The 27756-nt window shown below is 34.8% G+C and overlaps 1 protein-coding gene across 2 annotated transcripts; it reads right to left on the bottom strand.

The window, feature by feature from the left end:
• Window positions 1–6372: 6372 nt before the first annotated feature.
• LOC147072745 (arrestin domain-containing protein 17-like) lies at window positions 6373–23125 on the bottom strand. Of its 2 annotated transcripts, XM_085946185.1 has the most exons (8): window positions 22883–23125; window positions 18337–18549; window positions 17241–17393; window positions 14377–14588; window positions 12565–12747; window positions 11382–11570; window positions 10736–10976; window positions 6373–7295 (listed from the first exon to the last, which is right to left on the bottom strand). In XM_085946185.1, exons 3-8 carry the CDS (start codon window positions 17269–17271, stop codon window positions 7156–7158), a joined length of 996 nt encoding a protein of 331 aa, XP_085802311.1. In that variant the 5' UTR covers window positions 17272–17393; window positions 18337–18549; window positions 22883–23125; the 3' UTR covers window positions 6373–7155. The 2 variants fall into 2 exon arrangements, with proteins under 2 accessions (XP_085802311.1, XP_085802310.1); XM_085946184.1 differs by lacking the exon at window positions 18337–18549.
• Window positions 23126–27756: the final 4631 nt, after the last annotated feature.

Raw genomic sequence — 27756 nt, forward strand, 5'->3', positions numbered from 1 at the left:
AAAACCATTGTCTTCCACATTTTCGGCCTATTCATGTGAGAAGACTTTGACAGCTATGTCAGTAAAAAAACAAAGACACCAATCAATAAATGTCAATGCTTCATCTTTCCGAAATAACGCTGAAGCGAATTTTACTGATCGGTTTCTGACTATTTTAATTAACAATAGATATTCGTGATCAGACTGTTATAATATGTCTGTTATTAATATAAGATTTAAAAACTAATGAATAAATTACTAATTTTTTCGCTGCGTTAAACGTCCCCGAAATATTATGTGTATAAATGCGTACCTATAAAGGTTGGGGTTGGACACCACTCATTAAGCAATGCATTTTAATGTTTTGATAGTTTTCTTTATTGTTTAAAATACACAACAATATTTTGTTTTCCAATTACCACAAATATTTTATGTGATGAAGAAATAGAAAAATAAATTTGAAAAATACACTGTAATGGTGAATTAATATCAAAATACAAAATATCATGTAAGGCGTAAAGGCAACTCTAAAAGCATATTATTGTATAATATATAATTTATTTCAACACATTTTTTTAATTATTGACATACAAAAGTATTTCAAATTCAGGTGTATTTAATTAATCCTTATTGATACAGTAGAACCTCAATTACCTAAATATCATTATGATTATTAGCTTCATATGGATGTCAGTAGGCGCGCATTAATAAAAATGATTTGGGGGGAATCCAGTTTGAAAAAATATTCATAATTTAATTAAAATTTTTAAAGCAGCGTTAAAAAAATCTAACAGGTGCATCGAGTTCCACATTTACCCAGCCTGCTACGTATAGCTCCACGTCGCTTCGATCACCCCCACACATAATACAAAACGCACATGATTAACAACTGATTTTTCCAGACTTACTTATACTCAAAGTTTTAGTTTTTTCTTTCTATGTTATGAAAGTAGCCGTCTTCCATAGTCATCTGGGAATTGGACTAACTAATTGTATCACGCGTTTTTCTGCCCAGATTACTACGCACGAATATACTTATTTAAGTTTTCTTTCTAAATTAAAAATAACAAAATATTTTTCTATACAGTATAACCCCTAATTGGAGGGAAAATGTAAAAGGGGGGTATTGAAAAAAAGAACATTTAAATTTTATGTTTCTAAAAAAATAACGTTTTATTAAAAAACAACATTCAATTTAAATTTTTATTGAAAAATCGTTCGAATGTCACGACCCAATCATTGTCAAGCGCGCGTAACTCGCATATTTTGAATATTTCTGACGTAAATCGCGGGAAAGAAAAACATAAATGCGGGTATTAAATGTACTGAAATACATTGGGACTGAAAAAAATACACGCAATTGCCGGGAAAACGTGAATTCCGGGCACGTAAAAACGAGGTTATACTGTATTCACAAATGATTCAAAATTATTGTGTGTAATATTGATGACATCCGTTTGAAGTGTGGTCCAGCCTGAAAAAAAAATCCAGAGCGCTCTGGTCCGAAACACTACTGGATTTATCATTATCTGGGATACTTTCGTCTCCAATTATTACATATATGTGTGTAATATTGGAGGTAGTAGGATTAATATAGAGGTTCTAGTGCAGCGATACTCAACCTGCGGCCCGCAGGCCACATGCGGCCCTTTAAGCTTTTATATGCGGCCCAAAAAACATTTATTATCAGGAATTTCGTATATCTTGAGATTAGTTGCGACTTTGACGCACATATAGTGACACCCAAAGAGGATTGTCATTATGGTCCAAATACGATCTGGTATAAGAGTGTTGCTATTGCACACGATTGATTTAAAAAAAACACGCATAATTTTTAATATCTCAAAAATGTTTTGTAAAAAAGGGAGGGTTTCATGATTTTTTTCGTCACACCAGTAGTGATGCGGCCCGCGTTACTTTACAAATATATGTATTTGGCCCGAAGAAAAAAAAGGTTGAGTATCATTGTTCTAGTGTATATAAACATTTAAGTAAGTAGGTAAATAAATATTAACAATTATCACAGTTACATACAGTCTATTGTAGCAAATGAGGAATTTTGATTGTTGTCATGTTTTAAGGCAATCAAAGATACAAATAGACACAGGCCAAACATTGAATAGGTAGTCGTTGTAAATTATAATTACCGCAGTATGTAGAATATAAATATTTCACTCATGTGTATCTATAACCTAAGATAGTTATTTCTATATTACATGGGAGTCATTGGAATCGATTGATTATTATAATTGTGCCCGTACACGTGAATGGATTTACTTGCAGAAATAGTGTGTATTTAAACTACCGCGATAATAACTGTTTAGACGTAAAAGTGCTGACTGTGTCGCCACTCTCATTCTTCAAAAGTGCTTTCATTTTATAGTACTATTTGACAGGTTGTGAAAATCGGTTGATCTCAAAATGAGTCTGCGTATAGTTGGTTTTTTGTCAGGCAAGTTCACCACTATCGTTCTACTGCGAATTGTACAGTGCGTACACACGCTTTTGGCATGCATCTGATTATGACATTTTAGATCCAATGGTAACATAATAAAATGAAGTAAGTCCCATTTTTACTCCAAGATAGCGAATATGGAGCATAAAAGATCTTTACACACATGTCGGTCTAATTCTAAAATATAATGACAAAAAAAAAAATTACGATATAACTAAACATTAAAGCTTGAAAATTATAAATATTTCTCACAAATATTGAGTCGTGGCCATATTGATATTTGGAGATAGATACATCAAATATTACTTCAGAACAGTTTCAAGTTTTTACAAATTTTACCATGTACTTAATAATTATTTACTTATCTAGAATATTTCTGTAGTCATTGACTAGTCATTTCATGACAGTCATACTTCATTCCTGTCTTTACTGGGACAGTGTATCTCGTTATTACTTTTTATTAAATACAATCACTTGGGTTGTGTCCGGAAACTTGTACGTATGCAGTTTGCCGTATCACACTTCACCGTGAAATGTTGTATCGGAAATATATGGCCGTATATTACAAACCCTCCAACCTCTTTGGGTCGTATAGTACTGACATAAAATTCATGTCTAAATAAAACACAGCTCTTGTCGGTTTACACTTTACATTAAGACAGCAACAAACAAATTTTGGTAACAGCTGACATACTGGATTATTTGTTAGGTTAGGTTAGGTTAGGTTTTCATTCTTGAATTCATGAATTTTGCTAAAATCAGCTATGAAAATTGAATTAATGTTCATATTGAATTTAATAAAATTGGAGACCGTATAGTATACGGTCATCTCTTTCCGATAAAAGATCACAGCGAACTGTGCCACAGTGAAATGTTTTATGTACAATTTACATGTAACCCACATGGGTAGGTACCTAATTTCCTTGTGGCACTCCTCGTCCCACCATAAAATTAAAACATAATATAATCTTAGGCACAACTTACAAGTCACAGAGTATTTTGAAGGCACCATATTATTGTGATGGCCACATAGTTTACTTAGAGAGCAGATAATATGGCAATAGAAGAAAGAATCTATAAAACATCAGTAAAATCGACAATGATATTAAAAAATATACCAACAAATAATAGTTTTTTAAATGCAACATCATATTATTAATAGTTGCATATTATTAATCCACATAATTTAATAGCCGTCAGGATCGATTTAGTCTGCTTAGAGCAGTGATTTCTAATCTTTTATTTAGGTTAGAGGAGTCCTTGAAATTCATAGTAAAATCTGCCGTGCATGACTTTTTTCGACACTACATCAGGCCACGAATGCACCAATTAGCCCAGTCGCACATTGAATATCATCTCGACTGGGATAATAGTCATAAATCAAAACTGAGCGCAACATGCAACTTTCTTATCTGCGTATAGGCAAGGCCGTACTAAAACTGTGACGTCACACAGCAAGCCAAAATGAATGCCGAAGTGCGTCATTTCGGGATTATACCTGCGCTGCATGTTGGGTGAAAATACCTCCAGATCTTTTTTTCAACCTTAAATGTTTTATTCCAGCAGTGTACGAAGGTCCATAAGATAACGTGTGGTTTGTGAATAACGATAACATCACATCGACATATTCGACACATTACAGACGAGACGAGTTTAGATGTGAGAGCCGGCTTACAGTGGTGAAACATATTATAAAAACACTAAGGCTAACAAAAATCACATAATTACATTGATTTACCATATTATAGGATAGGCCAATTAGCTAAATTCACATAGATTTGATGCATATGTTACGCCGAATGTGCGAAATTGAATATTACATGAAATCGGCAAAATTTTGCCTAAATCATGAAAAATGCAAGCCCGTTGCTTTATTCATGAATTAGACAAAATATCTGGAGAGTGCGTGAATTCGGCAGTAATTTTTCTGCCTAGTTCATGTATTGGACAAATTAGATAGTAGCGCTACGGTGGTATTTTTTGCAACTAAACTAAATGTATCAAAATGCTCATGCATTGGTCAAAATGTACATATATTATCTATGGTCAAAATAGATGATCGCGCTCCGGTGGTGTTTTTTGCAACTAATCAAACTAAACAAATGTGTCAAATGTCATTGATTATAATATAAAAAATATACCAATCAATAACTACAATGACGTTCATATCCATTTACTATGCGCAAAAAAAATTTAGAACTATATGATAACGGAAGAATTTTATTGAAAAATATTTTCGCGATTTGATTCGTGCTTGGGTATCAATCAATTGTGCAATGGTCGATTGAATGTTTGTGATAGTTTGTTGACACTTGATAGCTAACCTCAAAATGGACATTCAGTTTAATAATTTAATTCAGAATTACAAAACCTAACCTAACCTAACCTAATAATATTATATTATGTCCAATTATAACTATAAAAACCATCCGTATTAAATTTACTTTTTCTTCTGTCATGTTGACAGTTCAAGAATTCCATACCCTGGCGAATTCATGTACTCAGCAGAAAATTTACCTAATTCATGAATAAGGCAACAGGCTTGACTATTACATGAATTAGCCAAAATTTTGCCCATTTCATGTAATAGTCAATTTCGCACATTCGGTGTAACACATATACAATCTGATTATTCGTAAAGCATTCGGAGCCATTTATTGGTTGGCATATTACTATTAAATTGTATGCAGCCAATGAGATATAGACTGATTAGTAAGAAGTGGTTTTTAGTCAATGAGATTTTATATCAAGTTGTAAGTGGTTGAATTGAAGGTGGGCAATATACTATTTTCGTTTGTAAGAACGTCTATGAGCGTAGAATGGATGTAGAGTATAAAAAATCAAACCTCATTGATATATTATGATCTCACCGGGATGGAACATGGAACCCCTGGTGTAAGATACCACTGCCGTAAATATTGGACTACACAACACAATATACTAATCTCAACAAACACTAGCGCATAGTAAGCAGGGATACGAGCAACACTCATTACTACCCAGTGGCGAAGGGTGACTTTTGGAAACAGGTAGGCTGTGGAGAAAGCACACTTGTTAGATGTATTTACGGGAAATAAGAAGATAATCCGACATAACTACTGATGAATAGGTAGGTACACAAAAACCGATGAAATTTCAAAAGCTCACTGATGGTATACAATGAAGCAATTAATTTGAATTATGTATTTTCTTAAATATGAACGAAAGATACGCTCAAAATATATTGAAAATATCCGTTGTTGTGAATCTGTTCTATAACAATTTATAATTTAACCCGTATATTTAAAACACAGACTTAGATACAATATCAGATTTCAACTTACATAATTGGCTGAATAAATTGTCTTAGTCTATGAATAAGCTAACTGACAAATAAAAATCACGAGAAAAATTATTTATTATTTTTAACAACAAACAATATTTATATGTGATTGAATCCCTAGAAATTATTTTTTTAAATTATCTTATAAATTATTTTGAATAAATTTTAATGTGCACTTACGTAAAATGTAAGCGCTCCTTAAATAGCTTACAAATTTATATGGGCCGCCGCAGACGTCTTGAAATTATGAGAAATAAACTTCATATAAAAAAAGTTTTCGATTCACGCGAACGTAATCCATACAATATGTGAAATGAAACGAGATGTCGCTTATTTTTTTAAACCTTCGAAACATGCCATAAATGGTGCTTATTGAAATAGTGGAAAAGATCGTAAAATTATTATGACAATTACACGATAGATGTCGTTGGGCATATTGAATATATTATTATGTGATTATATTATTTAATATGTCAATATAAAATTAAAAAATATTTTTCTTAAGGAGGTAGGCTTTAAATAATCGCCTAGTATGGTGTCTTCGGCACTGTTACTACCAACTTAAATCCAATCCATTATGTAAATTCCCATTTGACCAAAAAGCCACCCATGTGACGCGCTTAAAGATGTGGGGGCCATGCTGTAAGGTGTATGAATGCGAACACCACTTTAAGTGTGTCAAGAAGGGGTTTGTTTAGCTGAGAGCAAACATTACTCAGAGAAAAAAGGGGGTGCTTCTGTACTGTCAGTTGTGACGACCAGATATAGGTACCGGATCGAATATTAGTTTTTGCTAAAAGTGCCAGAAGCCATGACATTTTTTAAGTTGCCCATCATTTCTATTAATACTGTCAGCCTATCATGAATTTTGATAGCCTATTTTACTTAGTGGGAAAAACATCCTTTATTCCGGCCAAATGCCTTAGTCTCAAAGTCAAATTTGTGGCCCGTGTCCATCGAGTGTTTGCAATCGCTCACATTTTGTAGTTTTTTAATCAATATGGCCTCTTGTGTTTATTCACATGCTGTTTTGCCATTAGTCAGGTTTTGCCAACATACTTTTTTGGACATCTGCAACAGTTTACCTCGCTATATCGAAAGGCTGCGAGGGTTTTATGGGTCTAAAAATAATGCGCATAATCGTTGGTATTGAAAACACCGTTTCGATCTCGTGTTTCCTTAGTATCTTGGCAATGGTATCAGTAATGGTTCAGTGTTCCCATTCATACACTTAAGAGTATATTTCAATACAATATCTCTTGAGAATGGGTTCTGCAGTAATTCTGAAACATTGAGAAACGAAGAAGGAAGAACGGAAGAAAGTCTCAAATATTTGTTTTTTTTCATTTATAAAATGTCTTTTCATCAAGAATCGACAATTGTTATCATTAAACCTAGATTATTTTTGCGGTTTAGTGAATTCATATGTGGGATAACGTGGTGCAAAATCTTTTCTTCCGTAAATCTTCATGTTTTTGTCATCTTCGGGCCCTAAAATCGATTTGGCAGTGAACTGGCATTCTTGGTATGTCGGTTGAACTGTTGACAAAAACATACATACATCTATACTTTTGAGAAATAGTAACGTAAACATGGAGTATGTGAAGTCCCTGATTCAGAATTTAACATTATTTAGATCAGCTCTTGTCAAACAACTGAACACAGAATGTCTGGGACTCACGCTAAAATTAAATGCCACCTGTTCAATGCTTGCATTCTGACTGTGATTCAGAAGAATACAAGAATCAGAACAACCATTGCAAGCAGCAGTGGCGAAGGGTGAAGGTAGGCTGTTAAGATCCGCACATAAATAGTGCACATTAAACTTTTTCAGTCATACGTATTTGTTTTTATTGAAATAAGCCTATAATATACTTACACAGATGATATTGGTTAGTTTTTAAAAATCAATGAACCCTGCGGAAACCATACCATAATAGATAAGAATCAAAAAATACTCGTTTATTTATAAATATCTAATATTATGTAATTAAATCACACATAACTTTGGATATTTTATGGATAAAATAATATTTTTTATCTACATAATATAGTTTGGTTTAGGCAGGGCATAATGAATTTAAAAAAATGAATCCACTATAAGTGTAATATGTATTCTTAATCCAACGAAAACAAATAAGTATGAATGAAAAAGTGTGGTTGTGTTTAGGCAGGGTTTAATTGATTTTTAAAAAACTAACCAACACCATCTGTAAATTGTGTAACCATAATAGTTTTGGTATATTTTGGGCGATACAACAAAATTGTGCACACTTTTTCATTCATACTTATTTGTTTTCGTTGGATTAAAAATATATATTACAAATATTGTTGGTTAATTAATTAATTCATTACGCCCTACCTAAACCAAACTATAATAGATAAAAAAATATTTTTCTATCTATAAAATATTCAAAGTTATTAACAACACCCCCTCAACGATACGCTACTGCGCAATTCGTTGATGTATTTCAGCTCAGTCGGTGAGGGGTTATTAATAAAAATAAAGACGATATTTCTTTTCTCTTGAGAGTGTGCTTTAACTCTGTTTATTTTCTTTTTCCAATGTACACGTTCCGTTTATATTTCTGGTACAATATTCGTACGATGCAGGTGAGGCGACAGACACGTTTACTGCGGGTGAATATGCGAGAAATTAATCTCACCCGTAAGTAAACGGGATGAAATTATTCCACCGGGTAGTACTTCAGCGTCTAGAGTATGCGAAGAGATGCGCGGCGAGACTGGTGAGACTGGTTGAAGAGAGGCTGCTAGTAGAGAAGATGTTGTTCCCGAGGGATGATCCGGTAGACTGATAAAAATCTCTCGGATGCGCCCTCTTTTATAGCAGCCTCCCTTGTTCTAATTGGTCCAAAGAGTTTGAGAAGGGGTGACCAAAGATTCTACTATGTCCGTTAATTCGTACTACATGTTACCTCTTGTTTATTTAATAAGAATTTACTGGTTTGTCAGAAGGACCAAGTATCAAGAGATAATATATTCTGTGCACGTGGATGGATATATTGACGTTATAAAATATCGTCTATCTAATTCTATGGATTTTATATGAATTTATTTAGAGCATTTAAATAGCTATCTCCGGCATAAACTCGCGGTTTTAGTCTTATGCCAGGAGTAAACACACGATTTGATTAGCGTTTAAATTACATGCATTTACAACTACTTACTAGGTACCTATTAACATAATAATAGGCCCTGTAATTATTATCCATCGACCTTCACATAAACATTTGTGATTTTACGACGTAAAACCTGTCTGTTGCCTTTACCTTTTTCAATTTTACATTTATAGTAATAACAATTTATTCTTAAAACTACGTCTTATATAGTAATATGAAATAATATTTTACTATTTCCAAAAATAGCAAGATACTACCTCACGTAAAGGAAATTCGGTGTCAATGTGCAAGAGTATATCGATCGGCGATATTTTCCCCGCATTGCCTTATTTTTAGCCGCTGTTTTTACACCGCACAGCTGCATAAAGGTCGTGTTTTTAATTTATTTGATCAGAAATTAGCGAAGCCCGCGCTAGTTGCAATCAAGAATTTATGCGTTCTTAAATATGCGAATTTCCTCATGCTTTATATTACAGACGATAACTATACTAATTATGAACACAAAAATCGAACAATATTTCATAAAAATTAAATTTAAAGGACTCTAGTGAAGTAATAGGTTTTTCTTTTGCGTGCGCGAGACATTTTTGCGTACACACCGACGCACACACACCAACGCGTTGGCTGGTGTTGCCATGTTATAAATTAAGTATGGCCATTTGCAGCATTCTTACACCGACACGCACACATACCCGCGCGTTGGCCGGTGTTGCCATGTTATACATTGATTCTATAATTATTAGTTTAATTATTAACGATTTTACGGATTGAAATATTATTCGATTAGTGTGTCCCACAAGACATATTAATTATTTATATACACTTTTAATACTAATCACTCGCTACCGCGTTCTTCTTCTTTATGTTAACAGTTATTCTTCTTCTTTCATACTATTACAAAATATATTAATTACACTTATACACTCTTATAATAATCTCTCGCGACGGCATTCCTCGTCTTTATGTTGGCAATCCTTCTTCCCCATTTATACTAATGTACAATTACATAATAAACTTATATCTAACATTTTATATTACATAATCACAGGTTTTATTGTGCAGAACAAGGCAATTTCACATCCATCATTCTTTTATACTGTATTACCTTGTTCGTAGCAATCGATGCCCCGTTCGATATGTTTACATACCGAACGGGTAGCGTAAAAACCTGTGAACAGATAAACCATTATATATGATTAGACAAGGAAGCGTTTTAGGCGTTTTACTAAGCCGTATAGTTAGAGATCAGGTTTACATGTCGGCTTATTACTAATTAATTTATTAGGCGAAGACACCTACCTACAGGTGGGTGGTGACATTATGTATGATGTAATTGCATAATTTTAGATATTTTATAGAGATGAGTATTTCTTTCCTATTGTCTATTATGGCTTGGTTTCGCAGGGTTTAATTGAATTTTAAAAACTATCTGTAAATTGTAGTCTTAGTTCAACGAAAACAAACAAATACGTATGACTGACAATCTTTGGTGTGCACTATTCATGCCGGATCATAACAGCCTGTCTCCACCCTTCGCCACTGCTGTAGTGTTATCTGTTATCAGTCGATAAACAGTTACATAAATGGTGTGAACTGATTCATGACATTCTATGCATCTCAGCCTAAAAGAACAAACTGTTACTAAATTTATTTCAAAATGATAGTAGGTACTTAAATATGATGGGTAAAAACTTCACAGTAAATTTCCTCTGTTTGATGTATTTAGACTTGTGGCAGTTTACCTACAGGTGTGAATTGTCTACTGTGGTAAATTTTTCATTAACCAATAGGTACCTAAAGAAACTTTTTATTTACTTATCCGAATTCTATGGTTCTTACCGACAGAGCCGTACGGGGGCGGAGGTGCACTTGGATCTGTTCTATCAGGTGAGCCCGTAGGTGTAGGCATGGGCATGGATATTGGGTAAGGGGTGCCCGGCATTGGCAAAGTGGGGGAGGTTTCCAAAGGTGGGGCATCCCCCGATGAATTGGATTGGAAACCGACGAGAGGGATGGTGCCCAAAAAGACGGGGCAAGTCCTGTCCACGTCAGAGTGGCAACCCGCAGGTGAACAGGTTACCTGCAATTGAATTAATATGTATGTTTATTTACTAGAAAATATACCCTTCCTTACCTTTACAATCTTACAGTGAATAAATATGAATTCACAATGTTTAGATAATAACTAATCAATTTTTTCAAGATGATTGGCTTTTTAGCCATAAGAAAATAAAATCTAATCGATGAAAGCTTTGTACTATTTATTCCAGAGGAATCGTTTTTACGAACCCAGATTTTGCCATTCAGCATTTTCAGACTTGGATTTATAGGTTTATATTATGGTAAATATACAACTGAGAATGACACATAAGAGTTTATTACTGTTTGTATGCAAAATATTTAAAGTTCACGTCTTATCGGTAATTCCAGAATTTGAATTTAAATTAGTATTATGTGAAACATCAGAAATTGAGAATATTTGTACCTTTATTTCGTAGCCAACGTCGATAATGCTACAGAACAATAGATTGGACGGGGGGAGTGGTGGAATCGTCAGCATAGGTTGCCAGTTAAGCGACATGTTCGCTCGTACTTTTCCAAGTGATAACTCGCCTATATCCACCGTGCGATATTCTGTGAGCATTTTGGGATGATGAGATCGGAATGTGATAACCTAAAAACATACAATTAAATATAAAGTAACAACAGGAACCAACATTCACATTTTTGGTTTTCAGCTGGTATTTTTGATGCAAAATAATTTGGAGCTAATTTGATGACACATGTAGATCAGTGTTTGCGCTTTCAGGTAGTAATTCACACTGCACACGGCATTACGAAATTGGTATCGACAGTAATTGGTAGCAATCCTCGCCCGGGGGTTAAACCAGCAAGTCTGATATAAAATATCCAGCTATAATAAGCAATGTGAATGATTGTTGTGAAGACCTATGTCGATAATATGTTTTCGCATTCAAATACTTACAAATGAATCAATTTTCCGCAAATTGCGCAAAGTAAATCAACGACCTTTTGATTGCAACAACATAATGCATGAACGTCATAATAATAACAAATAATACTGTTGCGCAAAATGTTTGATGTTTAACAATATATCAGCACTACTTTACATTCTATTCGATCGTTCGATCAATATATTAAAACTTTGTATCATATATTGCAGTGGCAAAGGGTTGTTTTGATTAAACTAGAATACAAATTAGAGATGAGATGAGCAGTAGTTCACGAGACTTTGCCATCATAAATCTCAGTTTATTGTTGGTAAATATTTTATATTAGCTATTTTTGTTTGTTGACGTGCTGCTGTGCGTCATCTTGGTCTCTGGGATCGTCCTAGATTCAAACACCTAGATAAACCCAGACAAACTTACCTGCGCAAACCGGTTTGTATCGGGAAGCCCGTGTGTATGGACGGGAAAACTGAGGGTCGCGCAAACCGAAAAGCGCTGTTAAAGTCTATACCGCACAGGCAAGTCGCTGCCGTCTAGCCGGCACAATATGCCTGATTTTGTTAAACTTCAAATTGCAATTACTCCATAACATGATTTCGAGACTTATCAACTTTTGGCAGTAACCCACGATATAGATACAAGTATTATTGATTAGATATAATTAATACTCTTGAGAAATTGACCAAAAGCAAATACCTTTCTCAAGCGAATCCTGATATTCTTGATGGATGTTCTGCTATTGTTTTCGCAGGTGACATCAAAAGGCATGGACTGACCGGAGCAAAACCCGCTGACGGGTAGCCGCACCACCACGGAAGCATTGCCTGATGGACAACAGCAACACCCGAATGACTTGTTCAACTCAAATTGTAGCGGGCACTATTACAAAAAAAAAATTAATAATGTTAATGTGAGGTTATATAATGGCAGTTTAGTTCAGAGTATTTTTGGGTCACTTTATGTTATTATTATCAACAACAAAAAAATTACATCAGGGTCACCAGTTTAGAAATAAGATTGTATATTGTATTGAAAGACGGACTTTAATTTTAAGTTTAATTTCCTATTCTTACACCAATTAGATTAAGTTATTAGTAACAATTTAAGGCATGAGGCCAAGTCAAGACAAAACATGAATATAGTAACGGAGTTGAAAGGAAGAGTGAAGTCTTTTTTTGAGAATCTATGGGAGCTTTGCACGCACAGATCGGTCTGGGTGATGTGCCAGGGAAAAATATGAAATTCCCTTGACCTGCCACAGAATAATTACAAGTAATTGCCTAACGGTAATTACCACATTTAAATAACACGTTAATTATATCTAATGGCCAACTGCTGAAAACACGCCCGTCGCGGTGTTAGCACTAAATGATAACTAAACATTGGAGCATTTTATATTAAAGCAGTCTTTCCCAAACTGTATTTTATCTACTCCTGGCGGTACATGAGAGTTTTGAAAGGGTACTACAGTAGACTCCCGATCATGGCCCGCACAAGGGGTGGCTGACAGGGCTCTGGGCTCAGGTAGGGGGCGGCGTGGTGGGTAGACTAGATAAATGAGATAAACACACATCTTAAATTTGCTCTAATAGTGAAAAAAGTCGTATTTTACTTTGAGGTTATTAACATTTTTAAATATATGGTTGTGCAATGCAATTTTTGGTTGTCTTGTGTTGATACTCGACAACTCCATAATTCGATGACTTAAAAAAATGTTAAAAATACACTGAACTGTATTTGACCTCGAACATCAATTAGAAAACGTCACCGTAAAGTGTTAGACTGCCTTTAACCTTAGCGATAGGTAGCGGGGCCCGCCAAATATCCTGGCTTGGGGACCCGCTACAGAATATGGGGACCATGCTCCCGATTATTCGGGCTAATGGTGGGGAGAGGCAGCATGGATAAATGAAAAACACGGATAATCCAATCTATGGTTTTTTCTTTTTAAAAGACATGTTATACATTTCTAAAGCAGACAATTATTTTAACAAGTTTAACATTATTTATTAAGAAAATCTGTGATTTTGGTTTGTTTGCAGGAATCTTTTAATGATTATCTAATATCAGTTCGAATTTTCTTAAGAGCTATTGTATCGTTGTATACACCGTATCGTGCATGGACAATCCACACACGGATAATTGAGAGTTTAATATATTTGACATCACTAATTTTCGCAGTGCTGTCAACCGCACTATTTCTAAAATACTAAAATAAATCTCAGAGTACAATTAGCATGAAGGAATAAAAAAAATATAATTTAGCCATAGTAAATTTTCTTTCTACTACACTTTCATAATATAAATATAAATAAACTACATCTATAGCTCTATGGGTATACCTAAGTTGTCTTCTGACTGAAAACACTCCATGCCAACATCTGGAATATCAGTTAAGCTTCAAATGCAAACATTGGACGATTTACATTGGTATATCTATACATGGAAGGTTTTTCTTCAACATCGTTCATTACTAAGCGTTAGTGATTGATGTGAATGGATACTCACCGCGTACACAGGGTTTGAATTCAAATCCAAATTCGACACGACTGTGAATGCCATTTTCGTGTTCAGATCGAATTTCCACGGCCTGTCCAACGTAACTTTAATTGTGTACCGCACAAATCCTAATTCTCCCTCAAACGATGAAGGTAAATTGAGCGGAAGCTGACAGGCAAAAGGGTAAAGATTCTTGCCAATTGGTATATCAATGGGATCACCTGTAAAGTGAATTTAACTTATAGTTCAGCGGCATAGCTCAGATAATTCGACAAATTGTGCAATTTTGTATAAAACCATAAAATTTGGCATGAGCTATTTTTAAGATATTTAGCCATAAGAAGCCATTTTAAAATTTTCCCTATAAATTCCAAAATGGCGGATAAATCTGATATAATTTTCAGTTTGGATATATTGTGTGTTATGATGTTGAATACTAATTATTCATAGTTAAACTTGACATTTTGCAATTGGAAGTACATAAAATATCAATTTTTGATGTTATACTTCTTTAGGCGCATTTGGAAAATCAGTGGGTCTATTCTATACTTATTGAACACTAAATTAATAAATAGTATCAAACTTAGGGTAGGTTTGTATCAAAATATTAGCACTTATTGTAACAATTACACGAAGCTGGTTTTTATTGTTGCAATAAGTGCGATATTTTAACAGCAGCAAGATATGTGCTGTTAAAATATAGCACTTATTGCAACAATAAAAACCAACTTCGTGTAATTGTTACAATAAGTGCTAATATTTTGATACAAACCTACCCTAAGTTTGATAATAATTATCACTTTATCACTTTAGCGGTCGATAAGCATAGAATAGACCCACAGATCAGAGTGTATTTTTGGCATGTGACATGTAACACATAATTAATTTTTTCACACAAAACACACTCGATTGGATTCGAACCAACGATTATTCGGTTATCAGCCGAACGCACAACCATTACGCCACAGAATGTGTTATGTTCAAAATGAACATAACTAACATTCATACTCTGGCAACCCCGACGAATATGTATGGTCACGTCATGGAGCGTACGCCATTGCACAGATGTTGCTGACAGAATTTCCGGCCGCAACGGACGTCGCGAGGTGTGAAAGAAGCAACAAGGCTTTTTGATTCTGTCTGTCATCCAGTATAGTCGTGCTCTGCTTTGGTTTTACCCAACATTTATAATGGACGTCACTTAAAGCAGCACGATTGCAGCCGCAGTGCTTGAGGCCTCTGTGTCGTTCCAAGTTTGGTATTTTAAAACTATTATTATTGGATTCACTTATCTTCCAATGTTTCTTTTAAAACTTAGCTGCTTGCCTTTATTATAGTATTTCCTTAATAACCCTTTAATGTAATATTCTTGTTTTTGCTATAATATAGTTTCGGTCAAGTACATAAATTGCTCTTTCATTTATTATTTCCCCTTTATTCCACACTGTTATAAAATTATTATCTTCCACGGTTTCAGTATCGTGTGGCGCCCAGGTACATCTTTTAACCATAGATTGCACGTGCCTTCAGCCGTGTAATGCCTTTTTGTATTCTAAATTTAATTTTACAGTTGTCAGTTGAGAGGTTACGGAAGTAATTATTGTTCAGCTTGAAAAGGATGCATGTAACCCAGGGCCTTTGCTTATGTCTCATGCTCAGCTCTTTAACTTTATACTTTATTCCATCCAATCTAGAGATCTTTTCTCTTTTATTTTGTAGTTGTGACGATAAGGATCACAATTACAAAATATTAATATATCAAATGATAGTGCAATCATGACAGTTATACAGTATTAGTTTAGAATTGTTCCATTGCTAGGCAGCGAATTTATTATTGTCGGCAATTTGAAATTCCTTACGTAAACAAACTATTAAGCGTCATAGTGGCAGTTGTTACTTTAAAAATAAAAACAATGATAAACAATTATATAACTTAGTAATATAAGTTAAAGTTAATAAAAATAAACCAACGGCGTTCCAATAAGCGGTCCCTTTTCTTGAGTGTGTAATTTAACAAGATAATTAAGAGCTAGTCGAAGAATCAAGTTTATCACAAGTTTTGTTTTTGTTTTGTTACGCCAAAGAAGTATAACTTCTAATGCGCGTACATAAGTACACACACCGATTTTTTTTATTCACCGTCTGATTTAATTGATCTTCAGTTTAGATATGGTGTTGAATACTAAATTAAAGCTTAGGTAATCTGATTTTTTGCAACTGTAAGCCTATGAATTAAGTCCACGTTTAATACAGTTGAACTCGGTTATTACGATCTTGGACATAGCGAGATCTCGGATGTAATGAGGAAACATTCGTTGACATTTTGGTTTATGATTTTCTCCATACATTTATTCACTGTTATAACGACCAACTTATCGGATATACCGAGCTAAAATACTGTTAATGTGTCGATCGTTTTAAAACATTTCGACCCTAAGCAATAAAATCCGATCGGACAGTATGCCGCCGGGGACAGATAATGTTTATGACACTAGTTAAGTGTCTAAGTACCTAACTAATTGTTGTTTTTGCTGACAATAATGAAAAAGTATCCACGCATATGGTTGAAAAATCCAAGGTTTGTGAAGTGCGTAGGTACCTACCAGCGTTCATTACAATAAACAACTTATTTTGTAGTTTTGGGGATTTTTACGATGGTTTTCAGATTTTTTATTTTCGATTTTTTTTTGTTATGTGACCGCTCATTTAAAAATACCTATTCTCTGATATAACGAGTACCGCTTATAACAAAAAAATTAAGTCGGTCCCATTTTCCTCGTAATAACCAAGTTCGACTGTAGTTTCAAAGTATGTCTTAAAAAGTAAAAAGTTCACCAAAACTCTGTTTCAATTGAAAAGAATGATGTAGGTACCACTTTCACTGCCGGCAATGTAATACTTCATATGAAAGTATTGTTCATTTCCTGAGTACTGCACACCTTTGTAGTGCGTTGAGCCATCGGATGGATTAGATTCTGAGCTTGAAAATGACGTAGAAGCTTCCCCTTTGAACGTTATGCAGATTCCTGGAAGAAGCAATGATCACATAATAATATAATCTGATCATAACGGGTCAGCCATAATGATAACATAGAACATTATAATATCGATGTTATTTGGGGATAACCTGTTAACTGCAAAATGTTGAATTTACAGGAGAGCAATTTTAAGCTTTGAATTGCCCACATAAATCTCGGTTGATATTTTTGTCTAATATTGTGAAAATTTAAAATAAATAACTGAAGAAGAATATGACAATAATTAGATTGTCAATTATTCCACTAATTAGGAAAATAATGTCACTTATCAGTAATCAAACTATGATAAGGTCTTTGGGATTGAGCATTTCAAATGAAATCTATATAGGTATCGGGTTATTACCAAATGGAAGATAGTGACCCAATTTTTACTCTTAACATAAAATGACCAAAAAAAGCAGTTATCAGGTTATGCCCAAACAGCACCGATTTATTTTCAGAAAAATGAGATATTTTTTTGGTTCTTTCAAGTCACATTATATCAGGTGAAGGCATATATGGTCGACTCCTAATGATATCACAAAGGAAATTACAGACCTACAAATTTATCTGAATAATGGGATGGGGGCGCCACTGTCGAAAACTACCCAATCAAGACTCGTAACTGGACAAAATCAGACATTCAAATGAAATTTTCAAAATGGCGTCTTATGGTAGTTCGTAGTTCCATATTTGGCCATTCTACAGATAATTAGTTTGTAAGTAGGTCTGTAACAAGAAAATCTACTTTAAACTTGGGGTACCTACCAAATTCGAAAAAAAACCGCCATATAATGATATAATATGCGGTCACTTAAAATAAAAAATGTCAATATTACAATGAGCAGTTATTAATTTATTACTTTAAAAACAATTGATAAAAGTGAAATGTACACGCACACAAATAATTATTTTACAGATATTTTTAACTGTGGTAACACTATTGAAATACCTCAATAGCCAGGTCTACACTCGGGATTTTCCATACGTCTCACGAATAATTGAACTCAGGGCATGCGTCGTCAGCCTTGAAATCGGTTTGAAAATGGCCGCCATTTTGTGATGAAAGTACTAACGCACTGCGATCCGACCGGCTTGGATTTCTGTTCAACACCCCAGCAGCTTCGTATTTTTTCGGTAAGATTCGGGTCGTATGTGCAGTTGCCTGTCAGTTGTCGTTGTCAATAATATGCATATTAGTATTGAAATATTACGATTTCTTGCAAAATGTCGACTGAAATGATGACAATGGATTTTATTGAGGAGTAAGTGATGAAGCCCACCAGAAACGGCGCTCGGGGCGCTCACTACGAAGTAGGCCCCTCCCACCCGCGCATTACCCTTCACCTATATAATAAGGGGCACGAGAAGCACAAAATAATTATTATTATCAGCGTCTCTCATAACAAAGTAATAAAAATATTATTTTATTTCTCGGCGGCTTGTAATTCATATTCACGATGACATAATTCTACCAGCGAAATATCGGACACCCAGCAACTAAACAATGAGTTCACAGTTATTAAATAATGCCTACTCGCCCGTCTATCAACAACGCGTCCAGAAGCGGATAAAATAAAACAGTGCGCGCCCTTTTTGCTTGCCGTGTTCAATGGGCTTTGACATATTTGACAATGTAGTATTTTCGTTAATTCGTCCCGCTGAAAAGACAAATAACGCGTGAATCATGGGGCGGGCGGGCACAGTGCTTCGTCAAAACCAGTGTGCTCTGTCATATTTGATCACGTTGTATTTTCGATGATTCACATTCAAAATACGCGAGCGCCCCGCACGCCCGATTCTATGTGTCCGGCGCCTTAGGGCACATTGCGCATTATGGGATATAACCATAAAGACTATACGAACAAACTGAAGCGCAATGATGCCTACATATTATTGGCAGGAAAGTTTGGAATGTCAGTTTTGGGGGTAAAAATTAAATAAAAAGTTTAAGGTCCTACTTTTCCAAGGAGTACCATAAAACAAAGGAAACGAAGAGTGGCGCTGGGGCTGACAACAAGCATGAACCCTTGTGGTTTGCATATGAGTCAATTGGCATGTCGATAGCAGGGGTTAAAAATAAAATTGATTGCTTGAGTTCGTATTTTTTAAAGGAGTTCCACAAGACTAAGGAAACAAAGAGTGGAGCTGGGGCTGACAGTAAACATGAAACCTCGTGGTTCGCATATGAGTCACTGTCGTGTTGTATATAATTATTATCTAGTTGTAGTATTGAAGTGTCGTATTATGTAGGTAGGTACCTACTTATAGATATCAATAAACCAATTACCTTGACGTAATCTTTCAAACATTCAATTACCTACCTACCTATTGCTTTGAGCACCTCTGTAAGCATTATCGAAATAAACTGCTTTGATACTTTACATAAATACATAAGTGACATGAAAGAATCACAGATAGGTAGTCAAATACCGAAGGGTGATACCCAAATTTACTTTGGGCGGTATTGCTTCCCTTAAACGAGTATTTTGTTTTTCTATCTTTCTTTATACCATTCCCAACAACATGTCAAAGTTTGCCGTGTAAAGTTCTGAAAAAGGACGTTTTCATTTGATTCTGTTGCCCTCATTATTCCGAACAGAGGTCAGAAAACATATTGTATCATTAAATTTAAATCACTTCAACTTAAATTGATGTAATTACAATATATCTAGTATAATTTTAATATTTATTTTGACAACCAGAATATTCAGATGACGTTGGGCATAGACTATTTTATTTGCGAGGGTGAATATCCATATAAGAATAAATATCATTAATGTAATACAAAGTACACCGATATATGGCACTAAACTAGTTCCATGACTGATTTTGTCGTTAGGACACACTCAATTATGCTTATTTATTACAAATATGATTGTGACAATAAGTTAAAAAAAATAACTAATATAATTAAGTATTTGTTATTCCAAATCTTACTGTTTTCTTTTAACTTTTTACACTAGTTTCCCGTACGCTCCGTAGTGGAGCTGTATTACCGTGAATAATTTTATTCATCACCTGCAAATCTATTTCGATGTATAATCTATGACTCAACGAAGTGAAAGCTGTGATAAACGAATGTAGACAGTAAAACGGATTCATCTCCTCTGCGCATGCACAAAACGTCTCGGTGTAAAACCAAAATTTAAAAGTTGAAGAGGAAGTCGGTGTTGAAGTGACTAAATGTGGACTAAGCTATTCATTCAATGAAATCTGACCAAGTGTTGCCAACCGTACTATAATTATAGTTCTATTGTATTATAATTTTGATCCGCGTACTATATACAATATTAAAAAGGTACGCACAAAATACTATAATTTTGAATATCGGAAAAAAGTATATTTTTAATAAGGATTTTATTTATATGTTTAAATAATACACTAAAACTACCACAATTTCGGTACAGCATAACTTGGTGCTAAGTACTACTATAATTATTTTCATAATATAGGAAAATTTGGCGAGCCGAGAAAACAAAAGTTTGAGAGGTAAATTAAAGTCCTCGAAACGAAATAGATTTTCTCAGATTCACCGGTAATTTTTTTTGACCGTTAGAGATAAAGTAATATTCTCTAAATTCCCTATTATTTTTTTGTGACAAACAAAAAACCTATACATTTTCAAGAGAAGACAGTGCGTACTATAATTTCTGGGACCGCGTACTATAATTCAGTGACAAAAAGATGGCAGCACTGCTGTGACCCAGTGTTTTCAACTGCACTATAATTATAGTATTTGTACTATAATTTTCGTCTGCGTACTATGTACAATATAAAACAGGTATAGTACGCCCAAAATACTATAATTTTGAGAAATAGGATAAAAAAGTTGCCAATAGAAGCAAAACGCCAAAATAATCCGTGAGAAGCAAAAATAAATCCCCATGTCTAAAAAAAGGTTAATAACTTAATATAACGTTAATACTTAATACAGCGATTTCCAAACTGGATGGCGGGAGTGTTGCAAAGGGAGGCGCGAAAAGTTTAACACAATTAATGTAGCCACAGGTTTGCAGTTTGCAAATGCATAGTTTATAAAACGGCCGCTAGTTATAAACTACACAAAAAACAGTTCTATTAAAGGTTGTTTGCAAACCTTTCTGCAAATATGGAGACTAATTTTATAATCCCTCACTTCTATACTATTGTGAAGCGCAATGGCTATCTCGTAAAAAAAATTAAATAAAAGGGTCAAATTAATCAAAATGTTGAAATTTGAGGCAAATTTGTTTATGAACGATTATTTTGTTGTTAAACTTGTCTATTTGGTTAAAAAATTTAAAAAATTGAGTGAATAAATTTAATCAATCCAAGGACCACTAATGCATTCACTGATTTAAAACGACAAAGGAAAGCATTCATAAAAAATTGGAGCTTAGGAAATCAAAATGACAAAAAAAAAGTTCGCCATGTCTCCACTTTCAAATGATTTCTACGCCAGATATATTGAAGCAAACAAAAATATATTTACTGAGTTCTTGGTTAATTTGCTAATGCACTTTTCACATTATTTTATTAATAGCAAAAAAAAGGCACTGATTTGCTTCGGAACTATTAAATATTTTCAATATGTGGTGGAAAAATCTTGACCCGGGGTGTCTGCTTCAGGATGTGGGGTCCATGATAGAACCCATTTATCAATGAACGAAGATGAATTTGGATCGACTACTATTGAAATTGATTGTGCTAATAAACAAGCACATTCGTCAAAAATTTATGTAATATAAGTAGGAAAACCTTGTTTTTTTTCCAGTTTTGTATTCGTAAGTAGGTACATTGTTGACTATTTAAAAAGGTGTCTGTATTATTTAGTGAAATAAGGGGGGGGAGCCTAGTTTTAGATTTTTTTAAAAGGGAGGCGTAGTAACATAAAGTTTGGAAACCACTGACTTAACATTTGAATTTTGTCTAAAAAAACGAGACGTTAATTACCCTTCATGGATATTTTGTCTAAAAAAACAAGACGTAAATTACCCCACGTTTAATTTTTTGAAAATGCAGAAGTTTATTGGTCAATCAACGCGTACTATATTTTTTGCCGAAATACTATAATTTTGAAGGCACTGTACTATAATTCCACTTTCAAAATATGGCAACACTGCAGTGTGACCTGTCATAGTGACGTTTAAGCGTACAATATGCTAAACATAATAATTAATAATATTATCTGGATTTAATTGCTAATACTAAAAGAAGTCATGACCTCCGACTGGATGTATTACAATGCAATTTCGCCTGGCAAATAACTTGGAAAGCTGTCAACACGTTGTTAAATATATATTATAAATTTAAATATGTACACTTTTACATGACCTTGTTTACTAACAATGGTTGTTAATATTATACAAACTTAATGCATAAAAGAATTAACTTGGTGAATTATTTATAGTGTGGTATATACCGATAACTCATTTAATTTTCATTACACATGAGTCATGATTCAAATGAATCGGATTTTGAGCATTAAATGTATGCTTTTTATTAGTGGTACATACCTCTGATTTTTTTGGGAGTGTCCACTATGTATTCGATTCTCCCATTGAGATTCTGCCCGGGATAATATATGCCCCATTGATTGTCAACTATTATATTTACGTCTTTGATGCCCATTTCAAATGCTGTTTAATTTATAAAACCACTGTTATTAAGTTGAGCACCGATTCACTAAAGTTCAACTTTCAACCGGTAGCATAGACTAATATACTTTTAACCGGGTGATTGCGACAGATTGAGAGGACCATAAACTAAAATACATGTTAACAGTGTTGCCATCTTTTTGTCACCGTAAATTTAACTATTACCTATCGTAGTATATTTTTGGGTTTTCACCGTGTCTCCTTCTTCCTTCTTTACTCGACGTTTCGGGCTCGTTGCAGAGGCCATTATCAAGAGATATGTTTTATGATGAAATGTGGTGTAGGTATGTGAATGTAAACGTTGCTCTAAGAATGTCAAAAGGAATCCGATTATCTAAGAGCAAACGTTGCTCAGAGTAATCTGTCAATCATTACGACCGGAGATACTGGCTCGAATATTAGATTTTGCTGATAGTGCCGGAAGCCATGACGTTTTTAATCGTAATCCATCATCCCTATTAATGTTTTCAGGGTTTCTGTGGATTTCAATGGCCTCCTTTACCAAACGTGCGAAATATCCTTTATTACGACCCAATATCTTGGTCTCGAAGTCAAATTTGTGCCCTGTATCCATCGAGTGCTCGGCAATTGCCGACATCGTGTAATGTTTAAGACGGTATGCTCTCTCGTGTTCACTCACACGCTTCTGTACCGTTCTAGAAGTCTGGCCTATATACTTTTTTGGGCATCCACGACAGCTTATCTGGTATACACCTGCCGAGTACAAAGGCTGTGAGTCCTTTACTGGTCTTAGCATATTTCGGACCTTTGTCGATGTTGAGAATATTGTTTCAATATTATGTTTCCGAAGTATCCTGGAAATAGTATCTGTGGTGTTTTTGATGTAAGGTAGATAGGCCCGGCCTTTGAACTGTATCTTTTCCTCCTGACTGATCGGGTTGATTTTGCTTCTGGTGGCTTTTTGGATCATATTGTGAGAATATCCGTTTGCTTGAAGAGCCTTTGATACTTGAGATATCTCGGATTTTAAATACGAAGATTCGCAGATACGCCGAGCTCTTGTCATCAAAGTCGAAATCAGACCCATTTTTTGAGCAGGGTGGTGGTGAGAAGAAGCATGTAAATAACGATTGGTATGAGTTGGTTTCCGATAGACTCTGTGTCCTAGAGAACCATCCAATTTTCTGATAACTTCCACGTCAAGAAATGGTAGAGCTCCGTTTTGTTCAATCTCCATCGTGAATTTAATCATCGAATGTAGATTGTTTAAATGGGCCAAAAACTCATTTAGAGCTTCTATACCATGAGGCCATATTAAGAAGGTATCATCGACATACCGTAACCAGCACGAAGGTTTTAATCTACACGTGTCAAGAGCTGTCTGTTCAAAATTTTCCATGAAAAAATTCGCAACCACGGGAGATAGAGGGGACCCCATAGCGACTCCTTCGGTTTGTTCAAACACTTTGCCCTGAAAGCTAAAGTAGCTTGACGTCAAACAGTGCTTGAAAAGTCCAGTCATTTCTGCGGAGAAAACTTCACCTATTAATTTTAGGGTATCATCTAGGGGGACATTTGTGAATAGTGACTCTACATCAAAGCTTACTAAGAGGTCAGTAGGCTTTATAGTCATATCAGCCAATAATTTGACAAAATGTGTTGAATCCTTAACCCATGATGCGGTGGCGTTGGTATGTGGTTGCAAAGGTTACGGTATGTCGATGATACCTTCTTAATATGGCCTCATGGTATAGAAGCTCTAAATGAGTTTTTGGCCCATTTAAACAATCTACATTCGATGATTAAATTCACGATGGAGATTGAACAAAACGGAGCTCTACCATTTCTTGACGTGGAAGTTATCAGAAAATTGGATGGTTCTCTAGGACACAGAGTCTATCGGAAACCAACTCATACCAATCGTTATTTACATGCTTCTTCTCACCACCACCCTGCTCAAAAAATGGGTCTGATTTCGACTTTGATGACAAGAGCTCGGCGTATCTGCGAATCTTCGTATTTAAAATCCGAGATATCTCAAGTATCAAAGGCTCTTCAAGCAAACGGATATTCTCACAATATGATCCAAAAAGCCACCAGAAGCAAAATCAACCCGATCAGTCAGGAGGAAAAGATACAGTTCAAAGGCCGGGCCTATCTACCTTACATCAAAAACACCACAGATACTATTTCCAGGATACTTCGGAAACATAATATTGAAACAATATTCTCAACATCGACAAAGGTCCGAAATATGCTAAGACCAGTAAAGGACTCACAGCCTTTGTACTCGGCAGGTGTATACCAGATAAGCTGTCGTGGATGCCCAAAAAAGTATATAGGCCAGACTTCTAGAACGGTACAGAAGCGTGTGAGTGAACACGAGAGAGCATACCGTCTTAAACATTACACGATGTCGGCAATTGCCGAGCACTCGATGGATACAGGGCACAAATTTGACTTCGAGACCAAGATATTGGGTCGTAATAAAGGATATTTCGCACGTTTGGTAAAGGAGGCCATTGAAATCCACAGAAACCCTGAAAACATTAATAAGGATGATGGATTACGATTAAAAACGTCATGGCTTCCGGCACTATCAGCAAAATCTAATATTCGAGCCAGTATCTCCGGTCGTAATGATTGACAGATTACTCTGAGCAACGTTTGCTCTTAGATAATCGGATTCCTTTTGACATTCTTAGAGCAACGTTTACATTCACATACCTACACCACATTTCATCATAAAACATATCTCTTGATAATGGCCTCTGCAACGAGCCCGAAACGTCGAGTAAAGAAGGAAGAAGGAGACACGGTGAAAACCCAAGAATATACTACGATAAAAAACAACCGTGAAAGCCTCAAACATTATATAACTATTACCTTTCAAGAAAAGTATAAATTTAATATTGAAATTGTCCTATCTCTATTATGTTAATTTTAATAGCACATATTTTCAATACCGTCGTGACCCCGAGCTTCGCCTGCAGTACCTTACATCGCCTATTTTAGTTAAACCTAAAAATTACACTTCTTTCTTTGACAATGGCATTCCTACTATCTTTTCAAAGATATATTTTTTTATAGTGGTAATATTTGTGCCAAAATTTGAATCTAACTTCAAGTGGATGTGTCAGGAAAACACGTTTGTTTGTGATGCGGGAGTGTCGAGTTACGAATTGTCTTACAAAAATTTGTCTGTAAAAAGAATCTGTTGAAGGTAAGTTATTATTTTTGTATTCTATAGGTTTAATGAAGTTTTATATTTATAAATTGAAAACATTTAGAACTCTATCTTTGATTATAAGCATTTAATTTGAATTAATAAGAGACTCGAGCCTTTTCCCGCCAAACGCCTACGCGTAGGGTTGGCACCACCATGAGTACTTTTTATTATTTAAATTCCATGAATTATGTTTTTGAAATATCTGTATTAAAATAATATGTCTGCATGATATTGTCAACAAATATTACTTATTAACTACATAAGTATATTTTTTGTTTCAGATAAAATATTCCGTGCGAAGAAAATGTCTAATAAAAAAGAAATTACACCACCAAAAACGACGAGGAGATGATGAATATTGCATTAGAATTAATGCGAGATAAAAAGTTATCGTCGTATCAAGCGGAAAAACAATTTGGCATTCCAAGAAGAACATTGCTGGATAGGCTACATGGTAAACATGTAAAACCAGTTGGTTCTCCAACCCGTCTTACTCAGGAAGAAGAAGACAAAATTGTGAAAGTTTTAATTGCTGCTGGGGATTACGGTTGTCCACTGACTCTGCTGGACTTAAGACTTGTGGTGCATCGATACCTATTGTCCAATGGGCGACAATTTTTATTTGATGGCAATCCGCCAAGGAAAAAATGGGCATATAACAACACGATCCACTCAAAATATAAAAAGATCACGCGCCGAAAAAAATTCAAGTGAAATCGAAATGTATTTCAAAAACTTGAAAGAGACATTGAAAGATGTACCACCGGAAAATATATTAAATTATGATGAAACCAATTTGGTGGATGACCCGGGTGCGTCCAAGTGCATTTTTCGCCGCGGTATTAAATATCCAGAACGTGTAGTGAATTACACAAAAGGATCAATTTCTGTGATGTTTGCCATATCTGCAGGTGGTGTTTGCTTGCCACCGTATGTGGTTTATAAAGCGGAACATTTATTTCACCAGCGGCGAATAAATGGACCTATTGGAGCAAGATATAACAGGAGCAAATCTGGCTGGTTTGATTCTGTTATTTTTGGTTCCAACAAATAGCTATACCTTGGGCTAATTCTAAAATTGGACCAAAGGTTATAATTGGAGATAATTTGGCGACACACATCAATCATAACGTTGTAGATTTGTGTCAATCAAACAATATTAAATTTGTTTTTTTGCCACCAAACTCAAGTCATTTGACTCAACCGTTAGATGTTTGTTACTTTGGGCCCATGAAGAAGTTGTGGCGTACTATATTATTAAAATATAAATACCAGAATCCAAGAGAAACATCTCTAAATAAGGCACATTTTCCAGAATTTCTCAAACAGCTGATTAACGAATTGGACGAAAAAAGGCATAATATTACTAGTGCTTTTGTAAATACCGGCATATACCCTTTTAACCCAGAGAAAGTACTGCGGAAATTTCCTGATGTATCAAATATAAATGAATATTCAATAGAAAAATCATTTTTAGATTACCTGAAGGAAAATAGGTCACGCAACCCAATGAAGAAAGAAAGAAATAAAAGACTTTACATCC

The sequence above is a fragment of the Rhyacophila brunnea genome, unplaced genomic scaffold (assembly GCF_057557595.1).
Source record: "Rhyacophila brunnea isolate RB1 unplaced genomic scaffold, BYU_Rbru_1.0 scaffold_19, whole genome shotgun sequence".
NCBI lineage: Eukaryota > Metazoa > Arthropoda > Insecta > Trichoptera > Rhyacophilidae > Rhyacophila > Rhyacophila brunnea.

Excerpts from the sequence above, each read along its gene's own strand:
- LOC147072745 (XM_085946184.1), bottom strand. The coding sequence starts at position 22,997 with ATGGGCATCAAAGACGTAAATATAATAGTTGACAATCAATGGGGCATA. Across the intron at positions 11,571-12,564 it reads TCAGGATTCGCTTGAGAAAG|GTTATCACATTCCGATCTCA; the intron begins GTATTTGCTTTT and ends GTATGTTTTTAG. Across the intron at positions 10,977-11,381 it reads ACGTTGGCTACGAAATAAAG|GTAACCTGTTCACCTGCGGG; the intron begins GTACAAATATTC and ends ATTCAATTGCAG.